Source organism: Panthera pardus, unplaced genomic scaffold (genome assembly GCF_024362965.1).
Source record: "Panthera pardus isolate Hobbes unplaced genomic scaffold, ASM2436296v1 HiC_scaffold_8, whole genome shotgun sequence".
NCBI classification, from domain to species: Eukaryota; Metazoa; Chordata; class Mammalia; order Carnivora; family Felidae; genus Panthera; species Panthera pardus.
The window spans coordinates 114,858,339-114,883,030 of NW_026527013.1; the positions used below are offsets into that span (position 1 = coordinate 114,858,339).

General features: G+C 39.9%; 1 protein-coding gene across 6 annotated transcripts in view; it reads left to right on the forward strand.

Annotated features, from left to right (window-relative positions):
- Window positions 1-277: 277 nt before the first annotated feature.
- Window positions 278-24,692, forward strand: part of KLHL7 (kelch like family member 7) — a 69,276-nt gene continuing 44,861 nt past the window's right edge. Inside the window, exons 1-5 of one of the 6 annotated variants that reach the window (XM_019443592.2) lie at window positions 330-366; window positions 16,182-16,312; window positions 21,158-21,260; window positions 22,058-22,151; window positions 22,427-22,551. In XM_019443592.2, coding sequence (XP_019299137.1) covers window positions 21,182-21,260; window positions 22,058-22,151; window positions 22,427-22,551 — 298 coding nt within the window. In that variant the 5' untranslated portion in view covers window positions 330-366; window positions 16,182-16,312; window positions 21,158-21,181. Of the gene's footprint in view, window positions 669-710; window positions 1,325-1,694; window positions 1,797-16,181; window positions 16,313-21,157; window positions 21,261-22,057; window positions 22,152-22,426; window positions 22,552-24,692 lie in introns of those variants that run through there. The other 5 variants (XM_019443591.2, XM_019443589.2, XM_019443593.2 and 2 more) reach the window with 5 other exon arrangements.

A 24,692-nucleotide genomic window follows, 5' to 3' on the forward strand; every position in this document is an offset into this window, starting at 1 on the left:
AAACACCAATCCTGTTCCTAAGGAGCTTACGCTAACGGGAGACACCCTAATGTGTCCTACCGCCTACGCTTCCAAAAAAATATATATAATCTCACCACATAACCTAAATTTATAAAATCTGACTTGGGGAAATGGAAGCGCAGGCTCGTCCTTGGGGCCGCTGAAAGTCAAAACCGTTCCTGCTCCCGGGGGCGACCCAGGCTCCCGCCCAGCGCCGCGTCGCAGGGAGCGGCGCGCCTCTGTGACGCGCACGTCCCGCCCACCGCTCCCTTCATAGTGCCCCGCCCCCGTGAGCGAAGTGCGCAGACTCCTCATCCCGGCTCCAGTTCGGTCGGGACGCCGCTGAGCCCGCGACGTCGCCTCCCGGTGAGTTTCTGAGGGGGCCGCCAGGCCTTGTCCTTCCGCAGTGGCCGCGCCGGCAGCAGGGCACTGCAGCCGCAGTCCCGGCCGCGGTGTTTGGTAAGCAGAAGCCCCGGCGTGCCCTGAGCGTGCAGCCCCCCGCCGCTCGGCCCGGCCACAGCCCCGGGCGTGAACGGAGCTGACGGAGGATGGCAGCCTCCGGGGTGGAGAAGAGCAGCAAGAAGAAGACCGAGAAGAAACTTGCTGCTCGAGAAGAAGCTAAATTGTTGGCGGGCTTCATGGGCGTCATGAATAACATGCGGAAACAGGTACCGCCTTTGTGGGAGTGACGGACGCCAGGGGGGAGGGGGTCCGGGACTCGCGCCCCTGGCTCCCTGGGCCGAAACCGCGCCCGGTGGTGATCGCGACTCTCCTCTGTCCTCGCCTTTCCTTCCATTTTCGCACGCCAGCCGAGCTGCTGTTAGTAGAGGGTCGCGTTAACCATTTGTCGAGCAGAAGCGTCTCCTCGTCTGCCGGTGCTGCGTGGCTCGCAAGTCAGGCTCCTGGGAGACTCCTGGGCTGGCATATTCGGCATCGCGTATCGGTTGTGTAACAGCTCTGCCCTAGTTATCTCTTTGTGAGGCGAGGATCCTTCCATTGGCGAGCCGCCGCGTTAAGGTGTCGTGAGATCTCGTGCGAAGAAGCCCATTGGCACAGCCCAGCCCGAAGCCCCCTCAGAAGGGAGAAGCATTGCTGGCCTGAAATCAGCTACTCTTAGATAAGGATCCCCGCCCCTCGTCTGTGTTCCCCGGGTGGAGCTAGTTGAAGGCAAATCCTCCTGTACGTGTTAATTTAGAGCAGAAACAGTCACCGATAAATACCGCGCAGTCTTTTAAGGCTCCTCTGCGCCTCTGTTATTAAGAGGAGCTCTTTGTTCTGTCCTTGACGTGTGGCGCATTAATGACCGTCTTCACGTCGGCGAAAGGTGGGTGATGAAAAGAACGGATTTTAACGCGGAGGATGTAGACAAGAGAGGTTTTTTGGTGGTTTTTTTTTTTTTAATTCCATAACATCTTATACCAATAAGTATAGAAAAGTCACTTGGTTACCGTAAGCTTTATTTATAGCAAATAGGCTTCTTAGATGTGGGAATGTTTCTGTTCTGTAACTGTGGTCCTGTTTCCAAAGAAGACAAAAGCAGGGTGTATGAATAACTGCAAAACCTGGTTTGCTTATCTAGTGGTTTTGATGGGAATATGGAGAACAGTACAGGAATTTGAGATTTGTAAGAAGATCCTAGCTTCTGATTTCTTGAAGCAAACTCTGACTGCAGGGATCTTGTCTTTGTTCATCAGCTCCTGGCATGGTGCATGAATGCGGTAGATCTCTGTCTGAATGCCTTTAAATCTTCCCCGGCTTTTGTGCCGAAGTCACCGTGAATGTCTGCATTCAGTATTGTATGTACCTGACTTTAATGTATCTATTTTCATGTATACATTCAAGTTCCTTTCATGTAAACCTTTTTATATTTGCAACACCGGTTACTTCAAATTACTGGTGCATTTAACAAGTGTGTGCTCCTAAAGGGTAGTTGAACACAGTTAACCAGTGCTCAAATTTGTTTCCAGCAATCCTCCCCCCCCCACCCCCCTCCCCCATCCCCAGAGAGGTGGTTTCATCTGTGGACTCCAGCATTGTAAAGCTTGCCTCATTCCTTATGTAGATAGGTTGCAGCTGGGTTGCAGCATCAGCTGTTTACTTGAGGAAAAGGGGATTGTATGTTTAACTGTTTGGGTTCAAAAATTGAATTGTATCCATTTCTTAGATTTAGCTTTAGACTATGTTAACCTCTGTTTATCCACTGTTAAACTAGAAATAAAGTTACTGAAAAATCAGGATTCTGTTACTGTGTAGTAGGGGAAAATAGAGCTAGAACAACCAGAGATCTCTTCCACAGTGGTTCACTGATCTTAATCTGCGGGTTCTCTTTTTGTCAATGGCTTTGCATGTTTTTAAGGTATTCTCCAGTACAATTTTCACCAACTTCATGGAATCCTTTTGCAAGATGTGCAGTTTCCTTTGCAGTTGATGTACATTGTACTCGTATTGTTCTGTTTAACGTAACACAGGAGAGACTCACCAAGAATGACTGACAAGGGCATTTGATGGGATTGGCAGAAATAGAAAGTGGTCTGAGCCAGAGGAAGAATGTTTGAATGAGAACCAGTTTTATAAGTGTTCTTGTTCTTCAGTGAATATTTTTGTATTGTGACTCTTTTTGCTTTCCCATATGACTTCATTACTTTGGGGATCAGGATAATGAGTGCCTAGATGACAAGGACCCCTCTGTACACACCCAGAAACATTCTTACAAGAACTTGAGAACACTGAAATTAGAATACCTGAATTCAAATTCCTGCTGTACCATTAATTAGTTTTGTGATCTTAGATAAATATGACTTAGGTCATTTCATCTCTCCATAACATAGCAGTCAATTCTATACGTAGTGGCCAAGGAGGTTGTACAGAGCCAGCAGCCTCAGCTTCTTATGGGCCTCTTTTCCTTCATCATCCTTGCAGTCATTTCTAGCCTTTTATTTTTAAGTAAACTTTCCAATGAAGTAGAGAATTCACTAAAAGGATACAAATCATAAACGTGCAGCTCATTGAATTATTACAAACTAAACACACCATCAACGATAAGAAATAGAACATGAAGAGTACACAAGAGGTCCCCCTTTACACTCTTCTGAATCACTACCCCCCCCCCAAAGGCAACCACTGTTCCAACTTCTGTCACCATAGATTTGTTTTTTCTGTTTTTGAACTTATATAAATGAAATCCTACTGTATATATTCTTGAGTCTTGGCTTCTTAAAGCTAACATTATGTTTGTGAGATTTATTATGTCGTTCTGTGTCACTTTAGTACATCCTCATTGTGCTTAGTATTCCACTGTATGAATACACCACATTTATCCATTCCATCATTATGGACATTTGAGTCATTTCTAGTTTGGCACTATAAAGACAAGTTCTACTTGGAATGTTTTGTGTATTTTGTACATGTCTTTGGATGTGTGCATGTCTGCATTTCTGTTGGGAACTACGTAAGAGCAGAGCTGTGGAGTCATAGGTTACACTACATTTAGCTTTAATAGACACTGTCCTGTAATTTCCAAAGTTGTGTCAGTTCATGCTCATTCCAGTTGTGTACGAGAGAGGGTTTTGCTCTCATCTTTGTCAGCACTTAGTATTGTCAGTCTTTATAACGTTAGCCATTCTAGCGGGTGTATTGTAGCATCTTAATAGGTTGAGCACCTTTTTATTTCCCTAACTTTTTGTTTAGATTAATTTTATTACCTGATACACTAGAGAGGGGCTCTACAAAGGAGGCCTGGGTCATAGTCACTACTGCTCCTATCCAGTTGCTGTCACTGTGTTAATGAAGTCTAGGAGACCCTTAACATTTGAGGGATATGTTTTGAGACCTTTTGAAGTACCACTGTAGTTTATAGTTTTCTCATGTTAAGTGAATTAAAGCATAATTAGAATTTAAAAGCTTATGTTAAAGCGCTATTGAGAATTATGTGAGAGAACCAAAAACTGATCTGAAGACTGGATGCTGAGCAGTTAACTGGGATTATTTACCAACTAAAAGGACTCAGCTTCTGTACAGTCACCTCTTAAAGATTGTTGGGGCGCCTGGGTGGCGCAGTCGGTTAAGCGTCCGACTTCAGCCAGGTCACGATCTCGCGGTCTGTGAGTTTGAGCCCCGCGTCAGGCTCTGGGCTGATGGCTCGGAGCCTGGAGCCTGTTTCCGATTCTGTGTCTCCCTCTCTCTCTGCCCCTCCCCCGTTCATGCTCTGTCTCTCTCTGTCCCAAAAATAAATAAAAAACGTTGAAAAAAAAAATTAAAAAAAAAAAAAAGATTGTTAATTACTAGTAGTCATTTTCTTTAGGGTCTCTTGTGAATAATCTAAACCCTCTGCATTAAATCTTCAGTAAGAGAAACACTTCTTGGGCATGTATTTTCTACCAGCTTTGTTTTACTTAATTCAGCTAACAATTCCCATATACAACTCCCATCATTCAGACCTTCCTATTCTTAATTGCTGCCTTCTCCTTTTGTCTGCCCAGTTTAGGAGATAATCATCTCTCTCTTCACTCCCTTTCAAATGCCCCAGGCTTTCTTGACATTCAGCCTTTTTTTCACATCCATCTGGCCAAGAGCATTGATGACAATTTACCTTATTTGTGCAAGGCTTCCAAGCACAGCTGGAGAATATCCCATTATTGAACAGTCCTCTGCTAGGTAAGTGCTAATTTCAACAGGGCTGTCAGTACTGGTGATCAATCCTACTTTCCATTAATTTTACTGTTTTTCTCTAACCTGAGTCTTTTCTCTATATCCTCATTTTCAGTAGGGCATCCCTCTTGTGATATCACAAATAAATAGAAGACATTAGTTTGGAACTATCTAACTTTTAACTTTCTACCACCAAGTCTTTAAGCCTATTTTGTCACATTTTATTTTGCTACCGTGAAGAAGCTGCCTCTTTTCCATCTAAAGCCAGTGATTTCACCTGGGCTTTGACTCAGTCTGGTTAGAAAAGTTATATTGTTGGTTACTCGCATCTCTGCTAAGCACCCTTAACTTCTTCTTTTCTACTAGACTCTAGCCATCAACATTCAGTCATGTTTTAACCTCCCTAGCTTTTAAGCCAACCAAACCAATACACCTATTCTTAGTCTCAACATTCCCCTGTAAATAATACCTCTCTCCCCCTTGTTAAAACCAAAAGGTGGGTAGATTCACTGCCTTTTTTGGCTCACTGTTGATTTATTCCCTTATCTCAGTTTGACTTTCTAACTCAGCCCTTCAGATGAATATTTATTGAGACCCACTCTATGCTAGGCATTTTGCTAGATTGTGTAGTTGCAGTGATGAGCAAAACCAGACAGTCCCTGTCTTCATGTGGGTTTTGTCTAGTAAGAGAGACATTAGTCAAGCAGTCACACACACACAAATGTAAAATTGCAACAGTGGTAGGTATTATTAAAGAGAAGAACATAGTACAGTGAGGGCATATGAATAAATCATTTGACATCAAGAAGATTTCCCCAGGAAACTGGTAAATGAACTGAGAGCTGAAATAAGAGTAAGGGCACCTTAAGGAGGAGCCTCTTAGGTAGATGGAACAACAAATGCAGAGGTTCTGAGTCAAAAGACCTACTTACCATAGAATGGCAAGTGCAAGATACTGATTAAAGGCCAGTGTGACTGGAGCACAGAACATAAGGGGGAGGATGGCGAACATGAAACTGGAGAAGTAGTTAGAGAACTGTCCATGCATAGTCTCATAAGACATTGGGGGGGGTGCCTCTATCCTAAAACCCCTTCAGATGCGGGGTGTGTGTGTGTGTGTGTGTGACAGAAACAGAAAAGGGATCTGTGAGTATTTGTTTTTCTTTTGAAAAAGATGGTGCCTAATCTGTGGCCAAATGGGAGAACTCTCAGAGTGGTTGTTGGCAGACCAAATAGGAAGTTGTTCAGTAACTCAGATGGTCCCTTGGACTAAGGTGGTAGCAACAGTAGCAATGATGAAAAGATGACATATTCAAGATTTAGGAGGTAAAATCAATAGATCTTGGTGATGATAACTCTCACATGTGGCTGTGATGACTAAATTAGATAGCCAAAGTAAAATAAAGCATGACCTGATGATGTTGGCTATTTTTGTTGCTCTTGTGATATGGTGGTTGATTCGATGCTGAGGGATTTAATACACGTTGTCAGTTATGACCTCTAGGGTTCTAGAATTCATAACTAGATAGATGATGACATTAGCCACCAAGAGAGGAGACACTAGAGAAAAGGATCAAGGCTTTGAGGAAAGGATTATAGGTTGTATTTTAGATATGTTCAGTTCACAATGCCATGAGACAGTAAGGTATATAATGAACTGACAGGTTTGAGAGTTGTGGGTTAAAAGTATAAATTTGTGGTGCACCTGGCTGGCTTGGTCAGTAGGTAGAGCAGTAGAGTGCACAACTCTTGATTTCAGGGTTGTGAATTCAAGCCCCATTTTGGAGATAGAGTTTACTTAAAAAAAAAAATTTTTAAGTGTAAATTTGTGATTATCTGCAGATAGAAGATAACTTTGTTGAAACTATGGAGAGTCAGGAGTCTGGGATAAAGAATAGGAAGGAGCCTATAAAGGAGACCCCTGCCCTCCCCCCCCCCCCCCCCCCCCCCCCCGCAAAATAAAAAGGCCAGAAGAGTAAGAGGAAAGTGAGAATTTTCAGAATCAGGGAAGAAATTGTTTCAGAAGGAGGATGGCAAATTTTGAAGCCTATGAGAAGTCAAGATATGATATAGCAACACAGGGGAGTTGTTGACTGTAGTGTGTTGTTTTGATTGGAAGACGGATGGAAGTCAGATTGGCATGAGTAGGATATGAGACCATTGAGACAATATTTTTGGAGAAACTTGGCCCAGAAGAGAGTAGGGGAGTTCAAATGAAGGTTGTTTGGTTTCATGTGTTTAAACTCGGGAGATATAAGTGTGCTTCAAAACTGAAAGGAAGAATTCATTTGAGATGTTGAGGTTGAATGTATATGAAACAGAATGTATAATTGATAGATGATTCCTGAGATAAGATCTAAAGTAAAGGTAATCTGTCATGGGAGGAGGATAGTTTCTCTTTCATCAGAGTGGGAAGGAAGAGTGGTTGGAAGAGAGGTTTGGAATCAGAATAAAAGACCCTCTGTCAGAGGCTGTCTCTCTGAAAAGTAGCAAATGAGACCATCTGCTGAAATGAAGGAAGAAGAAAATGAAGTTAGAGGTTGAGGAAAATAGTTTTTGTGGAGTGGAAATGGTATGATGGCTGGCAGTATTTTTGAAGGTTTTTTTTTTTTTTTTGAGGTTAATTACCATGGATTTGTAATTAATATTTATCCTCACCCTGGCCTTCAAAGCCCTGTCTGACCTGATCCCATCCTATTTCAGTCAGATTTCATACCATTGTTCTCATAGCCATTTCACTCCAAGGCACCTGTCTTCCTTCAGAGCCTGAAATGTTGTATCAGTGCTTGTAACTCTTTCCCTCTTACTCATGCTCAGTTCTTACCATAAATGGCACTTCCTCCCTGAATGCCCTTCATTGTGTCAAGGGCATGTACTAGATATACTCTATTTCTTTCCTTCACCTATTGATCTTCTTTATTAGACAGATAAACACTTTGTATGTATGTCTTTGCTACTAGGCACTAAGTTCCTTGAGGGCAGGGACAATATCTGTCTTATTCAGTGCTATATTGCCAACATCTACCACATAGGTGTCAAATATTTGTTAAGTAAATAGTTGATGTCATAGGTATGGTTGATAACACCTAGAGATTGAGGAGGAAGTAAGAAAAGACAGGATGAAATTCTAGAGGAACATCAACATTTTAAAGGATAGAAAGAAAAGTGCATTGGAGATTGAGGTGTGGAAGGAAGAAAGACAGCAGGGAATAATGTCATTGAAACCTAGATATAAGTTACAAAGAAGAGGAGACAGGAGTATCAAATGTAGTAGGGAGGCCAAAAAAAGATAGTGTTCCTGGGTTTGAAAAGTGGTGCATTTAGCAAATAAAGTTTTAATGGAATGGTGGGGGGGAGGGAGCAGATTTTAGAGGACAAAGGAAGGACAGAATGGTGAGTACATGGAGAGGGACCTGCCTCCTCTGTGGCCAAGGCTTTCCAGGATGACATTAATGTTCTTTAAACACCAGTGGTATATACCCAAAGAATACAAAAATACTAATTCAAATAATCATGCATGCACCCTAATGTTTACAGCATCATTATCTTCAATAGCCAAACTATGGAAACAGCCCACATGTCCACTGACTGATGAATAGATAACAACACGCATGCAAGCACACACACACAGATGCACACACGCTTTTTATTCAGCCATGAAAAAGAATGAAATCTTGACATTTGCAACAACATGGATGGAGCTAGAGAATATTATACGAAACAAAGTCAGAGAAAGACAAATACCATATGATTTCACTCATATGCAGAATTTAAGAAACAAACAAGCATAGGAGAAAGAGAGAGAGAGGCAAACCAAGAAACAGACTCTTAACTGTGGAGAGCAAACTGTACCAGAAAGGAGGTGGGTGGGTGGATGGGTTAAATAAGGGGAGTAAAGAATGCACTTTTGTGATGCGCACAGGGGTTGTATGGTAGTGTTGAATCACTAAATTGTATACCTGAAACTAATATTATACTATATGTTAACTAACTAGAATTTAAATAAAAATTTCAAAAAAGTAAAATGTACTTCCAAATTAAAAAAAAAAAAACTCTGGTAGTATAAAGTGCATACTGCCATCATGACACTTACCACATGTGTGTTGAATAAATGAATACAGAAGCACATCTTAAAGGAGACATGATTGTATTAAAATTCCCTGTGAGGAGAAGAAAATCAAGATTTGGGAGCTGCAAGAACCATGCCAACCCCAGAGGCCTCTAGCCTCTCTCTAGGACACTGCCTTCATTGCACCTCAGCTCTGACTACCGCCAGTCTGTTTCTCTTTCAGAGTTTCAAATCCTGGAGAGAGAGGATCTGATAGACCTAGTTTGGGTTGAATGTTAACCCTTTGAATCAATGATCTATGCTAAGGAGAGCAAGGTCACGTAGCACAAACATTATCTTGAAAGGGTTATTTTATGTACTTATTTTATGTATTCCATTTCTGGGGAATGGAGAATTACAAGTTGGGTAGCTACTCCAGTGGGCATCTATTACAAAGATTCATATCATTAAAACAGCTGGCATATTATATATTTTAATACATAATAATATAGTATATAATTTAGTTACATTCTGTTGAACTGTCTAAAATGTGGTTGATTAATATTTAAGAGAGGCACTCTTAATATGCCATCTATGCTAAATGTCATAAATTCTATACTCGGTATCAGGTTAGTCTACTGGCAAATGGTTTGCCAGAATGAAATTAGTTCTTTTTTAGACCTTTGAATTGCACTTAAATTCAATCACAATTTAATATTATACTGTAAGCTTTTATCATGAACAATGATTTTAAAATGTCTTTGTATCTTCTATAAAACTTCTTTTAGTCATGTTGTCTTTAGTCACTCATTGCTATGGGAAACAATATGCTATAGTGGAAATAACTTGAGTTTTGGAATCAAACAGATCTGGGTTTGAATCCTAGCTCTTCCTAATTGTGTGACATTGGGCAAGTCAACTTCTTTAGCCTTTTATGTTTATATTTACACAATAATGATTATAATATCATACTGACCTACCTTACTGATGTTGGGGATAGTGAGAGAGAGAATGTGAAAACTCTTGATAAATTATTTAATGTTAAATATTGTTGATATTGTTATCACAACGAGTCTACTGGCATTCTTGGTTATCAGCAAAAGAAATATGTTCTCTCTTAAGTCAAAATAATTTATTGTAAGAAGTTCAGAAGCTTATAATGTTGACCACAGGCTGGAAGATGAGCAAGCATGGCAAACAGGCAGAAATCAGGCATTCTCCGTTAGCTAGGCTTCACAAACCCTGGAGTTCATTACAGTGTAGGCACAGTCTTGACTACCTGCTGCTGCTGCCGCCACCGTAAAGAGGTTTTTCCTCCATCTTTCTATCATTTGCTCAAGATTCAAAATCCTGAAAGTTGGCATATAATTGACTGGCCTTAGATTGTTTGCCCGGTTTTGGCTCTGGTAAGTGAATAATAGAAACAACTGACTTCTAGTTTCCATAATGAGAGGCTCTGAGAATTGCCCTCTCACCATTTTCATAATGAGAAAATTTTCCAGAAATGGGAGGTTGGGTTTTGTTTTTTTTTTAATTTGTTTATTTATTTTTGAGAGGGAGAGAGAGAGCATGAGCAGGGGAGGGGTAGAGAGAGAGGGAGACACAGAATCTGAAGCAGGCTCCAGGCTCTGAGCTGTCAGCACAGAGCCCGACGCGGGGCTTGAACCCACAGACGGTGATACCATGACCTGAGCCGAAGTCGGATGCTCAGCTGACTGAGCCATCCAGGTGCCCCGGGAGCTTCGGGTTTTAATAAGCAGGAAATTGGGTGCTAGGTTGCCAGAATCCACAAATGTCTACTGTGATCTATATACCTCAAGCTGTTAAATACAAACATGTATGCACTTATTCTCATTCCTATAATTAAAAAAAAAAAGTCATCAGTCTTTTTCACTTACCATATCTAACTTGAAGTTCAGGATTATTGGTGATACCAGTTTCTTCTATAGTCTTTTCAAGATTCTTAGGCCTAAGTCTTAATAGATTTATTTGATTGTAAAGGGGAAAGTTTCACATAGTTAAAACTTATATAAATATAAGAGCAAAAGGGTGCCTGGATGGCTCAGTCGGTTAAGCATCCAACTCAATTTTGGCTTAGGTCATGATCTCACAGTTGTTGAGTTCTTGTGCACTGACAGCACAAAGCCTGCTTGGGATTCTCTCTCTTCCCTCTCTTTTGCCCCTCCCCTGTGCATGTGCATGCTCTCTCTCTCTCTCAAATAAACATAAATGTATGTGTGTGTGTGTGTGTGTGTGTGTGCAAAGATGAAAATAAAAATGCAAGCCACATTGTTATTATTTAATATTTTTATTATGCATTGTTTTCATGACTTCGTCCTTCCCTGACTATTCCTATTTGTCTTTAGCCAACTCCTCAAGGTTCTTTTTCTGATGGGATGATCTAATCCTTTATTCCTAGGTATCTTGAACCTTTGGTATTACCTATAAAGTCACATTAGTCTTCCATTAATGCTTATTACTAGCTTTAGCAGTACGAGCCTTAGGCAGGAATTTGATTTTATGATATTTATAAGTTGATTAGTTAGCCTGTTGCTGTTTATTTTATTTTTCTAATGTTTATTCTTGAGAGAGAGAGCACGCGAGCGAGTGTGAGTGAGGGAAGAGCAGAGAGAGGGAGGCACAGAATCTGAAGCAGGCTCTAGGCTCTGAGCTGTCAGCACAGAGCCCGACGCAGGGCTCGAACTCACGAATCAGATCATAACCTGAGCCAGTCGGGCGCTTAACCAGCTGAGCTACGCAGGCCCCCCAGCCTGTTGCTCTTTAATGGATGCTGGCAGAAGACATGAGACTCCTAGATTAGAGACAATAGACTTGATTACTCACAGCATAGCATTATGAGCATCCGTATGTATGTGTCAGTTCCTCTTGCCCCACAAGTACTATGAGGGTGACCTGCCCGGGGCCCAGATGGATATTATACACACAGTGGGTTTGTGTTGTAGCTCTGGAATGAACACTGAGCTTAAGGAATCTGCCATTTTTATAGCAAACAATAAGCAAGCCTGCTCCTTATTCTTGTGAGGGAGAAGGTATCTCATCCCTATGGTTGCTTGCTGGCAACATAATCCTGAGAAATGGTGGCCCAGGGAAAAAGTGTCAGGGCCTTGCCTTCTTGACATGTCCGGGTTTTAAAATATATAGGAATTCAAGAGACCCACAGAGGTCTCTTCTCTCCCAACAGACAAAAGATACCCAAGGGGATCCCCTGAGCTCCAGCTATCTTCTGTCCCATAAAGAGCAATGGTTCCCCACCCCCCCCTTCATTGCCAGGTTCAGAGAACTACCCAAATGTAGTAACTTTTGTTCTTTTTACCCAGTGGCAGGAGGAGGCCAAAATGGCCAGGTTGCAGTTTTAACTTCTAATTCTGTGGAAACATGATTCTATCACTTGAATCATTCTTCTTTTGGGTCCTCATATCTCTAAACTAGCAGAACCCACCTCCAGAGACTGATTGCTGAGATCAGAAGCAAAATATTTGTGAGTGAATCATTAAGCATAAGAGTGAGGGGAGTTTCTTCCATCCCTTGGTTGCCAGGCTAACTCTGGCTATAGAGAAAACATTATTTCTGTATAAATTATGTGTAATCACATCATTTGAAAATGGATTCTACTGCTTAAAAAGTTTGAAAACCACTGTTATAAGGCTTTTCCCTGAAAGGAAAAGACATATATATTGTCTGTGTGTGTGTGGTGTGGGCTGGGAAAAATATTTCTGACCTTCACCTTACTGAAAGAGGAAGCGAGGTATCTTGAACTCATCTCTCTCTCTCCTACAAATTTTGCCCAATGAGAGAGAAGTTCTAATGAAGCTAGGATTTAAGACATTGTTGTTTTATTAATGGTAGGATTACTCTTTTGAGACTTACATACTTTTTGCCCCAAATTTTTATTTAAATTCTAGTTAACATACAGTGCAGTATTGGTTTCAGGAGTAGAATTCCATGATTCATCACTTACATACAACACCCAGTGCTTATAACAAATGCCCTCCTTAATACCCATCACCCATCTAGTCCATCCCCTACGCATGGACCCAGCTCCCTCCCTCAGCCCTCAGTTCTCTATCTTTAAGGAGACTCATATACTTCTACTTAAGGTCTCCATCTGCTAAGGAGGACAGGTAGGATATGTCTTGTGGACTCTATAAGGTGGATTTGGGCCCCGCTATCTCCCCCCCCCCCCCCCGCCATATGAATATGCAAATTTAAAAATTTAGATTATTGGAGTATATGGGTGTGAGTAGGTGGGGATTACTAAGCACTCACCCATCTGTTTTATTTTGTCTCACTTGGCTGTAAATCTTTACATAAACTCCCTGAGTTGAGAATCTCAGAGGGCTGAATAATAGTATTCAGGCACCAGAGCCCCATCCCAACTCCCAACAGAATGTACTGGACCAAGTAGCTATAAGTTCTTATTTCCAAGTTTTTTTTTGTTTTTGTTTGTTTTTTTTTTTTTTTTTAAGTTTTCTTTGTTTGTTTTTAACCTGTACAAGGAGCGTTTTGTTCTTTTTTTTTTTTTTTTTTTTTTTTTTAATTTGTGTTGAGAGAGAGAGCACACATGCATGAGCAGGAGAGGGGCAGAGAGAGAGAATCCCAAGCAGGCTCCGTGCTGATAGTGTGAAGCCTGACGGGGTTCAGTCTCATGGACCATGATATCATAACCTGCACCAAAATTAAGAGTCAGATGCTTAACCAACTGAACCACCCAGGTGCCCCGGGAGTGTTTTGTTCTATGTTAAAGGCATCCTCTATCAATACCTATTCTTCCATGTGTCTTCTGCAGACCACCTTAGGAAGATTATTTAAATTTTTTACTCCAGAAAGCTTTAAAATGAGTAGATAATCTATTAACTCTAGACTGGAAATTCACTTGCATTTCCCATCTAAAATTTTTCTCAGCCAAGGTGTCATTCATAGCTTTCCAGATTATCTGGAGTGAAACAAATGACAGCTTAAAGCGCTCCATCTAATTCCATACTAGCAATATAAAATCCCCCAAATCTGACTGTTATGAACCCACTCATTATTAAATTCCCACATCTGTGATCTCCCTGTGGGTTAAAATTAAAGGCAGTTCCAAATGTGTGCTCTCTCTGGTTTCTTTTTTTTTTTTTTTTTAATTTTTTTTTTTTAACGTTTTTTATTTATTTTTGAGACAGAGAGAGACAGAGCATGAACGGGGGAGGGTCACAGAGAGAAGGAGACACAGAATCTGAAACAGGCTCCAGGCTCTGAGCTGTCAGCACAGAGCCCGACGCGGGGCTCGAACCCACGGACCGTGAGATCATGACCTGAGCCGAAGTCGGACGCTTAACCGACTGAGCCACCCAGGCACCCCTCTCTGGTTTCTTATATGCCAGGTCTCAGCCAAAAAGCATTCACTTAAGTGTTTGGGTAGGTTCTAGGACTTTGTTCAGCAGCTGCAGCCTGGGCTATCTTCCACTGGCGCATATTTAGTTTAGCACCTCCAAAGCTGAATTTTTCCAGTGTCAAGGTGGTTGGTGCCACATGTTTTCAGAATGTCAAAGGGTTCAGAGGACTCTTAATATGAGTACAGCATCCTGATCCCCACAAACCTGAAAAGATACAAGCAAATCTCCCATCTCTACAATAGATGTTGACACCTTACTATACAGTCCTAACCCACGTTGTTCCCAGACAAAAACAACAGAAACGTCGGTTTCTAGAAAACAGAATCTTCAAAGAAAACTTCAGGATATCTTGGCTTTTGGCTTGCCAGTCTGTGTTGGCTATCTATAATTTATAGACTCTAAACTCAGCTAAGAGGAATCACTTATCAAGAGGCTAATAGGGACACTTTACCATATAGGGAAGAATTTTGTCTATGCATTATAATGTTTCACTGGCATAGGATATTTTGTACTTAAAGCAATTTGCCAGGGGGATTTGCTCAGCTGCCAGGTCTTCTAGAATTTCTCTTGTTCCCCTTTGTCCTGCACATTAAAAGCTTAATTTTTCCTTTTTCAACCTTGTGTTCCTCGCACCCCAATGCTAGAATAGTTGAGTTCTGTCCTTTGAGAGAGGATGATCCACATTTGTAGCAGGCAGTCAGGCAAAGCACAGTCTGTAGCCTTGCATTCTCTACAGTTCTGATCCTCCTAGTTCTGCACCCTTGTGTCCCCATTATGATCCTATCCTGCTGTGAAATTCCTTGTATCTACTAATCCTGCCCCCTGAAGGGGTCTTTTTTCCTTTCCATTTTTCTCAGCTGGAGAATGGCCTTTGACTGATTGCTCTAAAGCCTATGGGGACCAACATGGCCTTTGCAGTGTGCTCCTCAGAATCTTACCTTTCCTCATTATTTGAGCTTTCCAGACCTTGGAAACTCAGTAGTAGCACACATATTCCTTTCTGTTACCTGTATGTGTCAAAATGGGCTGTGTCCCTGTTGTCTGTTTCTTTCAGGCATCACCAGCTGAGTTGTTAACCTGTTTAAGTTAAATCTTTTCCTTTCTACATAGTGTGGAGCTAACGTTATTCAGATCAGAATAACTTCCTTTTCCTTTCCTTTTGATTTTGGGCCTAAATGTTTGTTTTGCTTCTTCTTTCTCTAGTGCCTTTCTTAAAAGACACTGTCCTAGTGAAAACAAAGAGGGTCCACGTGTTCAGTATTGATTCAGTTACTGCCAACCCTCAGCAGAGTAATTCCAATTATGGACAAGTTCAGTATTAACTTAGGCTTGGATTATGGCTGGGTCATTTGGCTTCCCTTTAATGTGATCTAGTACTCTCCCTTAGAGTCTTATTTCCACACATTTCCCAGATATGTTCCACTATAGCTTGTAGCCTTCCTGTCTTCCCAGACACACCACCTTGCAAATTATGTAATGGAGGAGCTACTTTATTGCTGATCTTCCTTTTCCAAAAGTTTACAAATCTATCTGAATTTAATGTAACCACCTATTATACCTGTCCTACTCTTTAAGGGCAATCCTGTCATTATGTTCATGATTCCTTACCTTTAGCTTTGAAAGAGCTCTTAAAAATTTCCTAGATCCAGGCCTTTTCTGAATTTTATTTCTCTTCCTCCATTATATCTCTTTGGTATGTATCACCTAAATTGAATAAATAAAGCAAAAATAACTCTTTTTCCTAGTCTTATCTTTTAAAGAGCAGTTATACCAAACTGTATATGCTTTCCCTTTCAAAGCTGTTTGACCTAACATGCCCTGTGTTTCCATTAAGGAAGAAGTCCCCTTTTCCCTCTGTTTATCTGGTGTCTAACTTTTTCTTTCCTTTCCCACTGGCCTTATTGTCATTATGTGTGTTTAAATCCAGTGCTGTTTTTCTTGGCTTTCTGAGAAAATGTGATTCTGAAGGCTTTTTAATTTTTCTCTTAGGTTTTGAGTTTATCATAGCTTTGTTGAGGCTTTTCTAGTATCTCAATCCGAGAAGATTTACCCCCATATAATAAGGGCTCCATTTCCCTTTATCTTTTCAGTGATTTAAATCCACCACCCAACTATAGTTGAATCTGCAGTCTACTCAGGGAGTTATACCCAGGGCCAACTTGAAATCACGCTGTGCAGGACTGATTGCAGAACCTTGTTGACAAGCTACATAAACCCAAAGGTTAGTCATTCCCTGGTCCTCTTCTTGGGATACGATGAAGAACAGAATTTGGGACAGCTGTTTGCATGCCTCCTACTAATGCCAGCACACATTGTTAAAAGCTAGAACCTCCTGCAATGCTGCGGAGCTTACATGGAGCTTCCTACCTTTTGCAGTCCTACTAAGAAAACCTGTAAAGAGAGCAAAAAGGTCATTCTACCAACACTTGCCTGAAATCCTTGCCTCTTTTGAAGTGAACCTTTCCTGACCGAAGGACGCTTCCCACAGAAGTCCCTAATATTTGCAGGCACTAAAGCATTACCAAAGTTTCTGCCTCTGTCTACAGGGCTTGGAGTGTCTATGCATATGGATTTCAACAGCCCTCTTCCACTGTTGGTTCCAAACATTTGAGATGAGTTATGTTCTGCTTTGGGGCAAAATTATAAAAGAGAATGAGCCAGACCGGGCAGTTTATGGTCAGTGACCTCTGCCTTAACTCTTGCTCATCTTGTAGACACTCTTCCACAAGTGACAGTGGAGAAAAGGACTGCACTTTGCTTCTCAGTACTTACTTTCCCCAGAGGAAGAGTACCATTTTTTTCCAATTATCCATTCTCTCATCCCACTTTTTAAATTAATAGACTTTGTTTTTTAGAGAGGTTTTATGTTTACCAAAAACTTGAACAGAAAGCACAGAGTTTCCGTTTTCCCTCTCCCCGTCCCAGTTTCCCCTACTAGTAACATCTTGCTAATACAAGTGTGATACATTTGTTATAATTGATGAGCCAATATTGTTACATTATTATTAACCATAGTTTACATTAGGGTTTTTTCTTAGTGTTATACATTCTGTGGATGTTGACAAATGTATAATGACGTGTATCCACTGTTACACTATCATACAAAATAGTTTCACTGCCTTAAACATTGCCTTCTTACCACATTTTTGAAATAGTATCTTTATGATACATCAAATTCCTGCTTAGTGTAGATCCCTCACATTTCTTAGGTTTACTTCTCAACATTTAATTATTTTGTTGCTGCTATGATGGGTTGTTTTGGTTGTTTTTTTTGTTTTCTCATTTGTGTTTTTTTATGGCTTACTGCTCACATATAGGTTAGCTAATTGCTTTTTCATATTTATCTTATTTGTGTCTAGCCATCTTTTCATTTAGTTCTACAAGTGTTAGGTTTATTTATCTTTATTTTCTACTGATTTTGTTACCAAAAAACCCAGGTTCGGCTACTTGTTGCTTGAAAAGCCAATACTCAAGGGAGGAATTTTGATTGGAAAGGAATATGAGCTTTATTCAGGAGGCTGGCCATCTGGGGAGAAGGGAAACTCTTGTCTGAAAACCAATTCTGACTATTCTGCCTGTTCCAAAGAGTTTTAAAGGAACTTTAGGGCATTTAATCAATAAAAAGAGAGCACAGTGGCCTGTAACCCTTCCTGATTGCATGCAGACTTGATGCCAGCTACAGACATCATCATCACAGTGCCAGGAGGTTGTGTATTGGTGCCCCAGGGGGAGGTTGTGCAAGAGGATTTGGTTCTTTCTAGGGAACAATGTATAACCTGTAGATACACAAAGAAAGGCTTAGTTAATCACATGGGCTAAAAGTGCTTTCTGAAACTTAAAGACTACTAAGTTGGCCAGAGGGGCTGAGGTATCAGCTTCAATTTGGGTAAAATTTCCAGAACAATAATTGAAAAAAGTAGTGACAGCATATGTTTCTTAGATGAGAATGCCTCTTCTGTGTCGACATTAAACGTGATGTTTGCTCTTTCTTGTTTTTTTTTTAATTTATTTTTTAGTGTTCATTATTTATTTCTAAGAGAGAGTGTGAGCAGGGGAGGGGCAGAGAGAGAGGGAGACCCAGAATCTGAACCAAGCTCCGAGCTGTCAGCACAGAGTCTGACTGAAGGCTCAAACCCACAAACTGTAACATCATGACCTGAGCCAAAGTCAGACACTTAACCGAATGAGCCACCCAGGTGTTTCCTCTTGATTCGAATGATCTTCGTTATACAGATGCATCATTTTCTTTATTAAAGAGTATGAAAGGAAATGAATGTTTAATTTTGCCATCTATTTTTAATAGAGTTTTAAAAGTTCAAGTTTTTCTACATGAGGTTTTTCTCTTTTAACCTGTATATATGCTGAATTACATTAAAGAATTATTGTTCTTGAACCCTCCTTGCATTCCTAGAACAATATTTGACTAGTAACACTTCTGAATTCACTCAGCAACTATTTGACAGATCTCTAAGTCTCTAAAAGAAGAAAAAGGTGCAAAGAAAATGTGACCAAAATAGCAACTGGTATTTAAAGAAAAAAAGAAGATGGGGCGCCTGGGTGGCTTAGTCGGTTGAATATCCAGCTCTTGATTTCAGGTTCATGTCATGATCCCAGGGTCATGGGATTGAGTCCCACATCAGGCTCCACACTGAGCGGAGAGCCTGCTTAAGATTTTCTCTCTCTCTCTCTCTGCTTCTCTATCAAGAAGAAAAAGAAAAGAAAAGAAAAAAGCAAGGAAGCATAATAAGTAATGTAAAAGAACATGGCATATGTAAGATGAAACATAAGTTATCAGTAATAAATATGAAGATTAAACTAAATCTGACTTAAAGTAATCTCAGATGGGGGTGGGGGTGCTGAGTGGCTCAGTTAAGTAACTTCAGCTCAGGTCATGATGTCACAGTTCATTAGTTCTCGCCCCTCATTGGGCTTGTGCTGACAGTGCAGAGCCTGCTTGGGATTCTCTCTTCTGTTTCTGCCCCTCCCCCACTTGTGCATGTGCTCTATCTCAAAATAAATAAAACTTTAAAAAAGAAAGTAATCTTAGATGGTGAGAATTTTTAATTAAATCACCTAAATCTATCAATTTATGAGAGGCTAAAAATTCAAAAGCTGAAAATAATAAATACAAAGATGTAACAAGTATGGGGGAGTATAAACAAAAAAATTACAAGATTTTTTTTGTTTTGTTTTGTCCAGTGAACATGTATTGTTCAAAAGGTAGTTCTGTGTAAGTTTGTCCTCAGTTCATATAGATAGGACTTGTTATCTTTCATACTGTCTAACGTAATGCAAGTCTCTGTCTTCCGGTTTTCTGTGGTTACACTCTTGCCAATAGGAGCCTCTCTCTTTAAGTCAGTCCTATCTCTTGTTAAAACCTATTAATCTACTGTAGTACAGTCAGATGCACAATTTGGATACAAAAAGTTCCTCCCTTTCCTTCTACAACATTAATATCCAGCTGGAGATTAATCTTAGAGAAGACTGAATTGCTTTGCAGAGATCTGATTTCTTTAACTTTCTTCAGTGCCTGTAAATTCATGCCACTAGAACTCCCTGTTGCTGAGTGTATATTTTGAAAAGGTTTTTGGCTCCGTTTCCATACAGTTCTACATCTTCTGGAACTTCCTGTCAGCAGCCATAGACCCCTCCCTTATCTAATTTGCTGTTCTCAGTGTTCTTTTTCTCTCCCACCTTTCCTTCTTTTCCTTCCACCTTTATTTTTCTTGCTTTTGAGCAACTAGATCAGTTTCTTTTGGTGGTAACCAAATATTTGGCTTGGTTTTGCTACCTGGTATTTTTGGTGTGGTATGTGGCAAAATCACCTGAAAGCTGACCAAAGGAAATAAAAATTTTAAACTTCAAGACACTATTGGGATAACAGTGGCTTTAACTATAAATAATCTGCATATAATTTCTAAGCAGTAGACCACAGGCCTTATTTAAAAAATCTTTACATAGCTGTAAAAGTGAAATTTTGTTTCTCTCTTACCCAACTATAAAATATAAATAAAGCCCATTTCTTTTCTTGTTCTAAGCATTACCATCTCATTTGGTAATGAGAATATCAGAAACTGTATTAATAGTTTTAGTAAATATTTAAAATTTACAAAAGGCCACATCCTCTGAGCTACTAACCCGACATTTAGATATGTGATAGATTTTCTTTTACTCTGATAACATTATTTTCCTCATATTCCCAGTGCCTAAGAGAGTGCCTAATATATCGCAAGCATCAAATTTTCTCTGAGACTAACCTGGAGGTTACATATGTAACTTCATTAAGAAATTGAAATTTTGTTTGACAAAAAAGATGTTTTTTTCCTTGAAATTCATGTTTAAGGGTTCCAATAAACCTTAAATTTTTTCTTTAATATTTCATTTCCTCAGCATCATAAGTATGTAATCTGACTCTGGCTTCTTTCAGCAATCTAGAGTGATACCATTTTTGCCTTGGTTAGAGATCACAATATAAAAGTGGTTGGTATCCAGCTTGTCAGAAATGCATTTGAGAAAAGTGTTACTTAAGGAAAGAGTGCTGAATGGTGATTTGCTTCGTCCACTCTGTGTATTCTGAGTTGTTTCTGTGAAGGTTACTTTCTTGGGAAATACAGCATGCACACTGCATCTCAAAACAAATAGATAATTTAAAAAGCCCAGATTGTTCTGTTTGAGAAACCATCAAGGACATTGCTCCTATGTCATTTAGTGTCCCCTTAAAATTTTACCATGAGAAAACCCTTAAGAATTTGTGTCAGAAAAAAAAAAAAAAAAAAATGGTTTCCCTAACAGATTAGTAGAATACTTCTTTTCTGATTGTAAAGATCTTTTCTTTTTTTCTGTTTTTACTACTGGGAAAGTCAATAGCACATTTTGATACAGCAAATCATGATAGCACCTCTCTAAGGTCTTCCTAAATAGGTCTTATAAACAGATTCTGTGCTGAAAAAAGACTGGATTTGGACAGAAAATAGAGCTAAAACCTTTGGCAAGCACCAGTTTTATATGTGTGCTAAGCCAGGCCCAATGAGCCCCTTTTAATTTCATTTATTTTTCTCTTGACTAGAAAACGTTGTGTGATGTGATCCTTATGGTCCAGGAAAGAAAGATACCTGCTCATCGAGTTGTTCTCGCAGCAGCCAGTCATTTTTTCAACTTAATGTTCACAAGTAAGTATCTTAAAGTAATAAAACATGTTATTTTTTCCATGAGAATGACTTAGAGTCTAAATTAAAATATCTTTCCAGTACCTGGGTGGCTCAGGCAGTTAAGTGTCCAACTCAGTTTCGGCTCAGGTCATGATATCTAGGTTTCATGAGTTCAAGCCCCACTTGGGGCTCTGTACTGATGGTGCAAAGTCTGCTTGGGATATTCTCTCTCTCTCTCTCTCTCTCTCAAAATAAACTTAAAAAATTTTTTAAAAGAAGAAAATATCTTTCTAAAGCCCTTAAGATATTAAGGCCATAAAACATTGAAGAGATTGGAAAGGGGTTATGATGATGTTTGATCAAAAGAAAAATGTCCTTTCACTAGCACTAGAGGCCCAAGGGGCTTTATTGATGGAGATGCAGTTTCTAGTTGAACAATTGTCATTGTTCTCATAGATTGGCTCCAGTTATATCAGATGTAGTTTTGCTCACAGCAATTTAGAAGAGTGCCACTAAGTCATTTTAGGAGTTGGGGAAATACTAAATCTAGTTTTATGTATCTCTGTTTACTTGGCCCTTTTTGTTTTTTTAAAGAAGTACACTAATCCACTAATTTCTTACCTTATTTTAAGACACATTAAGTGTGGAGAATTAATTTGCATTTGTTATAGGAATGTTGGGCTTCCTGGGATCTTTATTAACAGAGAGCTCTCTGTCCTGTTATTCTTCTCCACATTTAACATGGCCTGGAATGATCTGGTCCTCAGTTAACCTGGTGATAGTAGTCATGTCATTTATATTTCTTCTTTTCATTTTAGCTAACATGCTTGAATCAAAGTCCTTTGAAGTTGAACTCAAAGATGCTGAACCTGACATTATTGAACAACTTGTGGAATTTGCTTATACTGCTAGGTAAGTTAAGAAGGATCATTTCTGTTGTGGAGGAGTAAGGTTGGGATCTACTAGGGCAGAGCATTATCTTGACAAATTGATGTGCTCCAAATTCTTCAACAGGAAAAACCATAAGGATGGGGAAGTTTGAGGAGCTTATGCCATACTCATGCAAGCAAGGACCAAAAAGTTTAATTTTTTGTTTAATTTCAGGAGCTAGTAGGATACATTTTACAAAGCATTATTTAAGTAATAAAAAATTATAGGAAATTAAATTCACTTTAACTTCTTTGCAGAATTTCTGTGAATAGCAACAACGTTCAGTCTTTGTTAGATGCAGCAAACCAGTACCAGATTGAACCTGTGAAGAAAATGTGTGTTGATTTTTTGAAAGAACAAGTTGATGCTTCAAATTGTCTTGGTAAGAAGTCATATTCCTATTTAAAATAAAAACCAAAACAAACTTTAATGTGCATTTTAATAAAGGAAAAAAAAAGTGTCATTCTAAGTGTCCTCATTTAATTTTAAAGACATTGTCCACTAGAAAATACACTTAAAATACATTTTAAGAGACATTTAGGAAGATGCCTATTAACCCGGGCAGGAACAAGCCCATTAAAATTTCCAAAATATAAAATAGCTTTTATAATGAGTTTTTGTGTATCTAGAACAAAAAGTAAGGATTGCGTCTGGTGGTGGTGTGGTAATGTCATAAACATGAATGTTTACCTTTGTTGCAGTACTTAGATTGGTCTGTCATAGATGAGAAAACAGGTTGTGTATATTACCTGAGGTCTTAAAGCTAGTATGTGGAGGAGCTGGAGTTGGAATTCAAGTCCTCTTGTTCTTAACTACTGTCCCATGTTGCCTCTCCACATTATTAAATATGTTATTGTATACTAGAACACTTAAAAATCCTAGACTATAAATTAAGATACTAAGTAAGAGACTGCTATAGCACTCTATTTTATTTTTTTAAGTCTTTATTTATTTTTGAGAGAGAGGTCAGTTGCAAGCAGGAGAGGGGCAGAGAGAAATCCCAAGCAGTCTCTATGCTGTCAGCGCAGAGCCTGATGCGGGCTCAAACTCACGAACCATGAGATCATGACCTGCACTGAAACCAAGAGCCAGACAGACGCTTAACCGACTGAGCCATCCAGGTGCTCCAGCACTCTATTTTAAAGCCATTAATAAAGTATTTTATATTTCATGTCAGGAAAAGCAGAAATAGTTGATCAGAGTTTTCCAAGGTGTGATATGGTATGCTTTCCACTGTGAAATAATCTTTAGTGGCACATAAATGAACATCCAGGTCTTTGTAGTTATATTTTCTTACCCTTGCTGTGATTCAGAGGGGAAAAGAATGAGGGTAGGAGTCCTAGGAAGGCAGGGAGGAGAGGAAAGCTGAATCAAGGACAACCAATGCAAAGATTTTTGACATATGAGAGAAGATGAGGGGTGCTGACAAGCCAACAGCTGGGCAAAGGGCTCCTGGAGATACATGAGAAGTTTGCAAGCCTTCTCTTTCCCCCATTTTTCTAGGCTTCCCTCTAGTAATGAACTAGACAGTTCATTACTCCCATCTGTCACACACCCCTACTGTGAATGCAGAGCAAAAGATCTTTGTAGGCAGGTAGATAAGAAGCAGAATAAATTTTAGGGAGGGATAAAAGGCAGGCAAAGGGGATGGGAATGAGTTTGTGGCTGGTATCCAAGAAAGGAAATGGACCAAATGGAACAGGACAGGTAATAGCTATGCAGGTGAATATACTGGTGGAATTTATTTTAAAGGTGGTTGTAGGTCACAAACGAAAAGACCCATATATTAGGAAATAAAAGGCCAGTCTCTAATCTCATCTGTGCAGCAGAGACACTCTGGAATGAGTCCCTCTATTTCTCTGGGCCATAGTTTGGGGCTCCATTCATCAATAAAATTTATATTCTGAGATTTTACTTATTTCCCCTTATATAAATATGTAGTCTCACAAAATTTATTATAAAAAGAATTCAAAGGAGTTTTTGGAAGATGATGGCTTAAGTACTTCTCCTTAACTCCCTAGCACTCTAAACTTCCAACCAGGTGATTCAACTAGAAAGAAAAACAGCCAGAGTAGGGAGTGGATATGGTGGAACCTGGAGCAAGTTTGTGCTAATCTCATTTTAGGCTTTGGGCTTCTGAGGAGACCACTTGGGAGTGTTACTTCTGGATGCCTTCTGGATCATTGTTTTCAAGAGAGGAAGGATGGTGTAGCAGCCTAGAAGGGAGCCTGATTCTCTAAGCCGGGGTAAAGATAGTGGCCCATCCAGTTGAGCCAAGTGCAGCTACTCTCACTACCCAAGGGAACTGCTGCAGCCTGCATTCTTTTTAGCCCGGGGGTGGCTCTCCCTGTGAACTGATTAGAGAACTCCTTTGTTCTCTGCTGCCCCAGAGATCCCAACAAGCTGATTTCCATGAATTCTAAAGGCACCCATAGTATCTGATGGAAGTGGGCAAAGATATCATACCAGGTTAAAGGAAACCTGCTAGTTCGAGGACAGAAATCAAGTTAAACAGCCAAAATG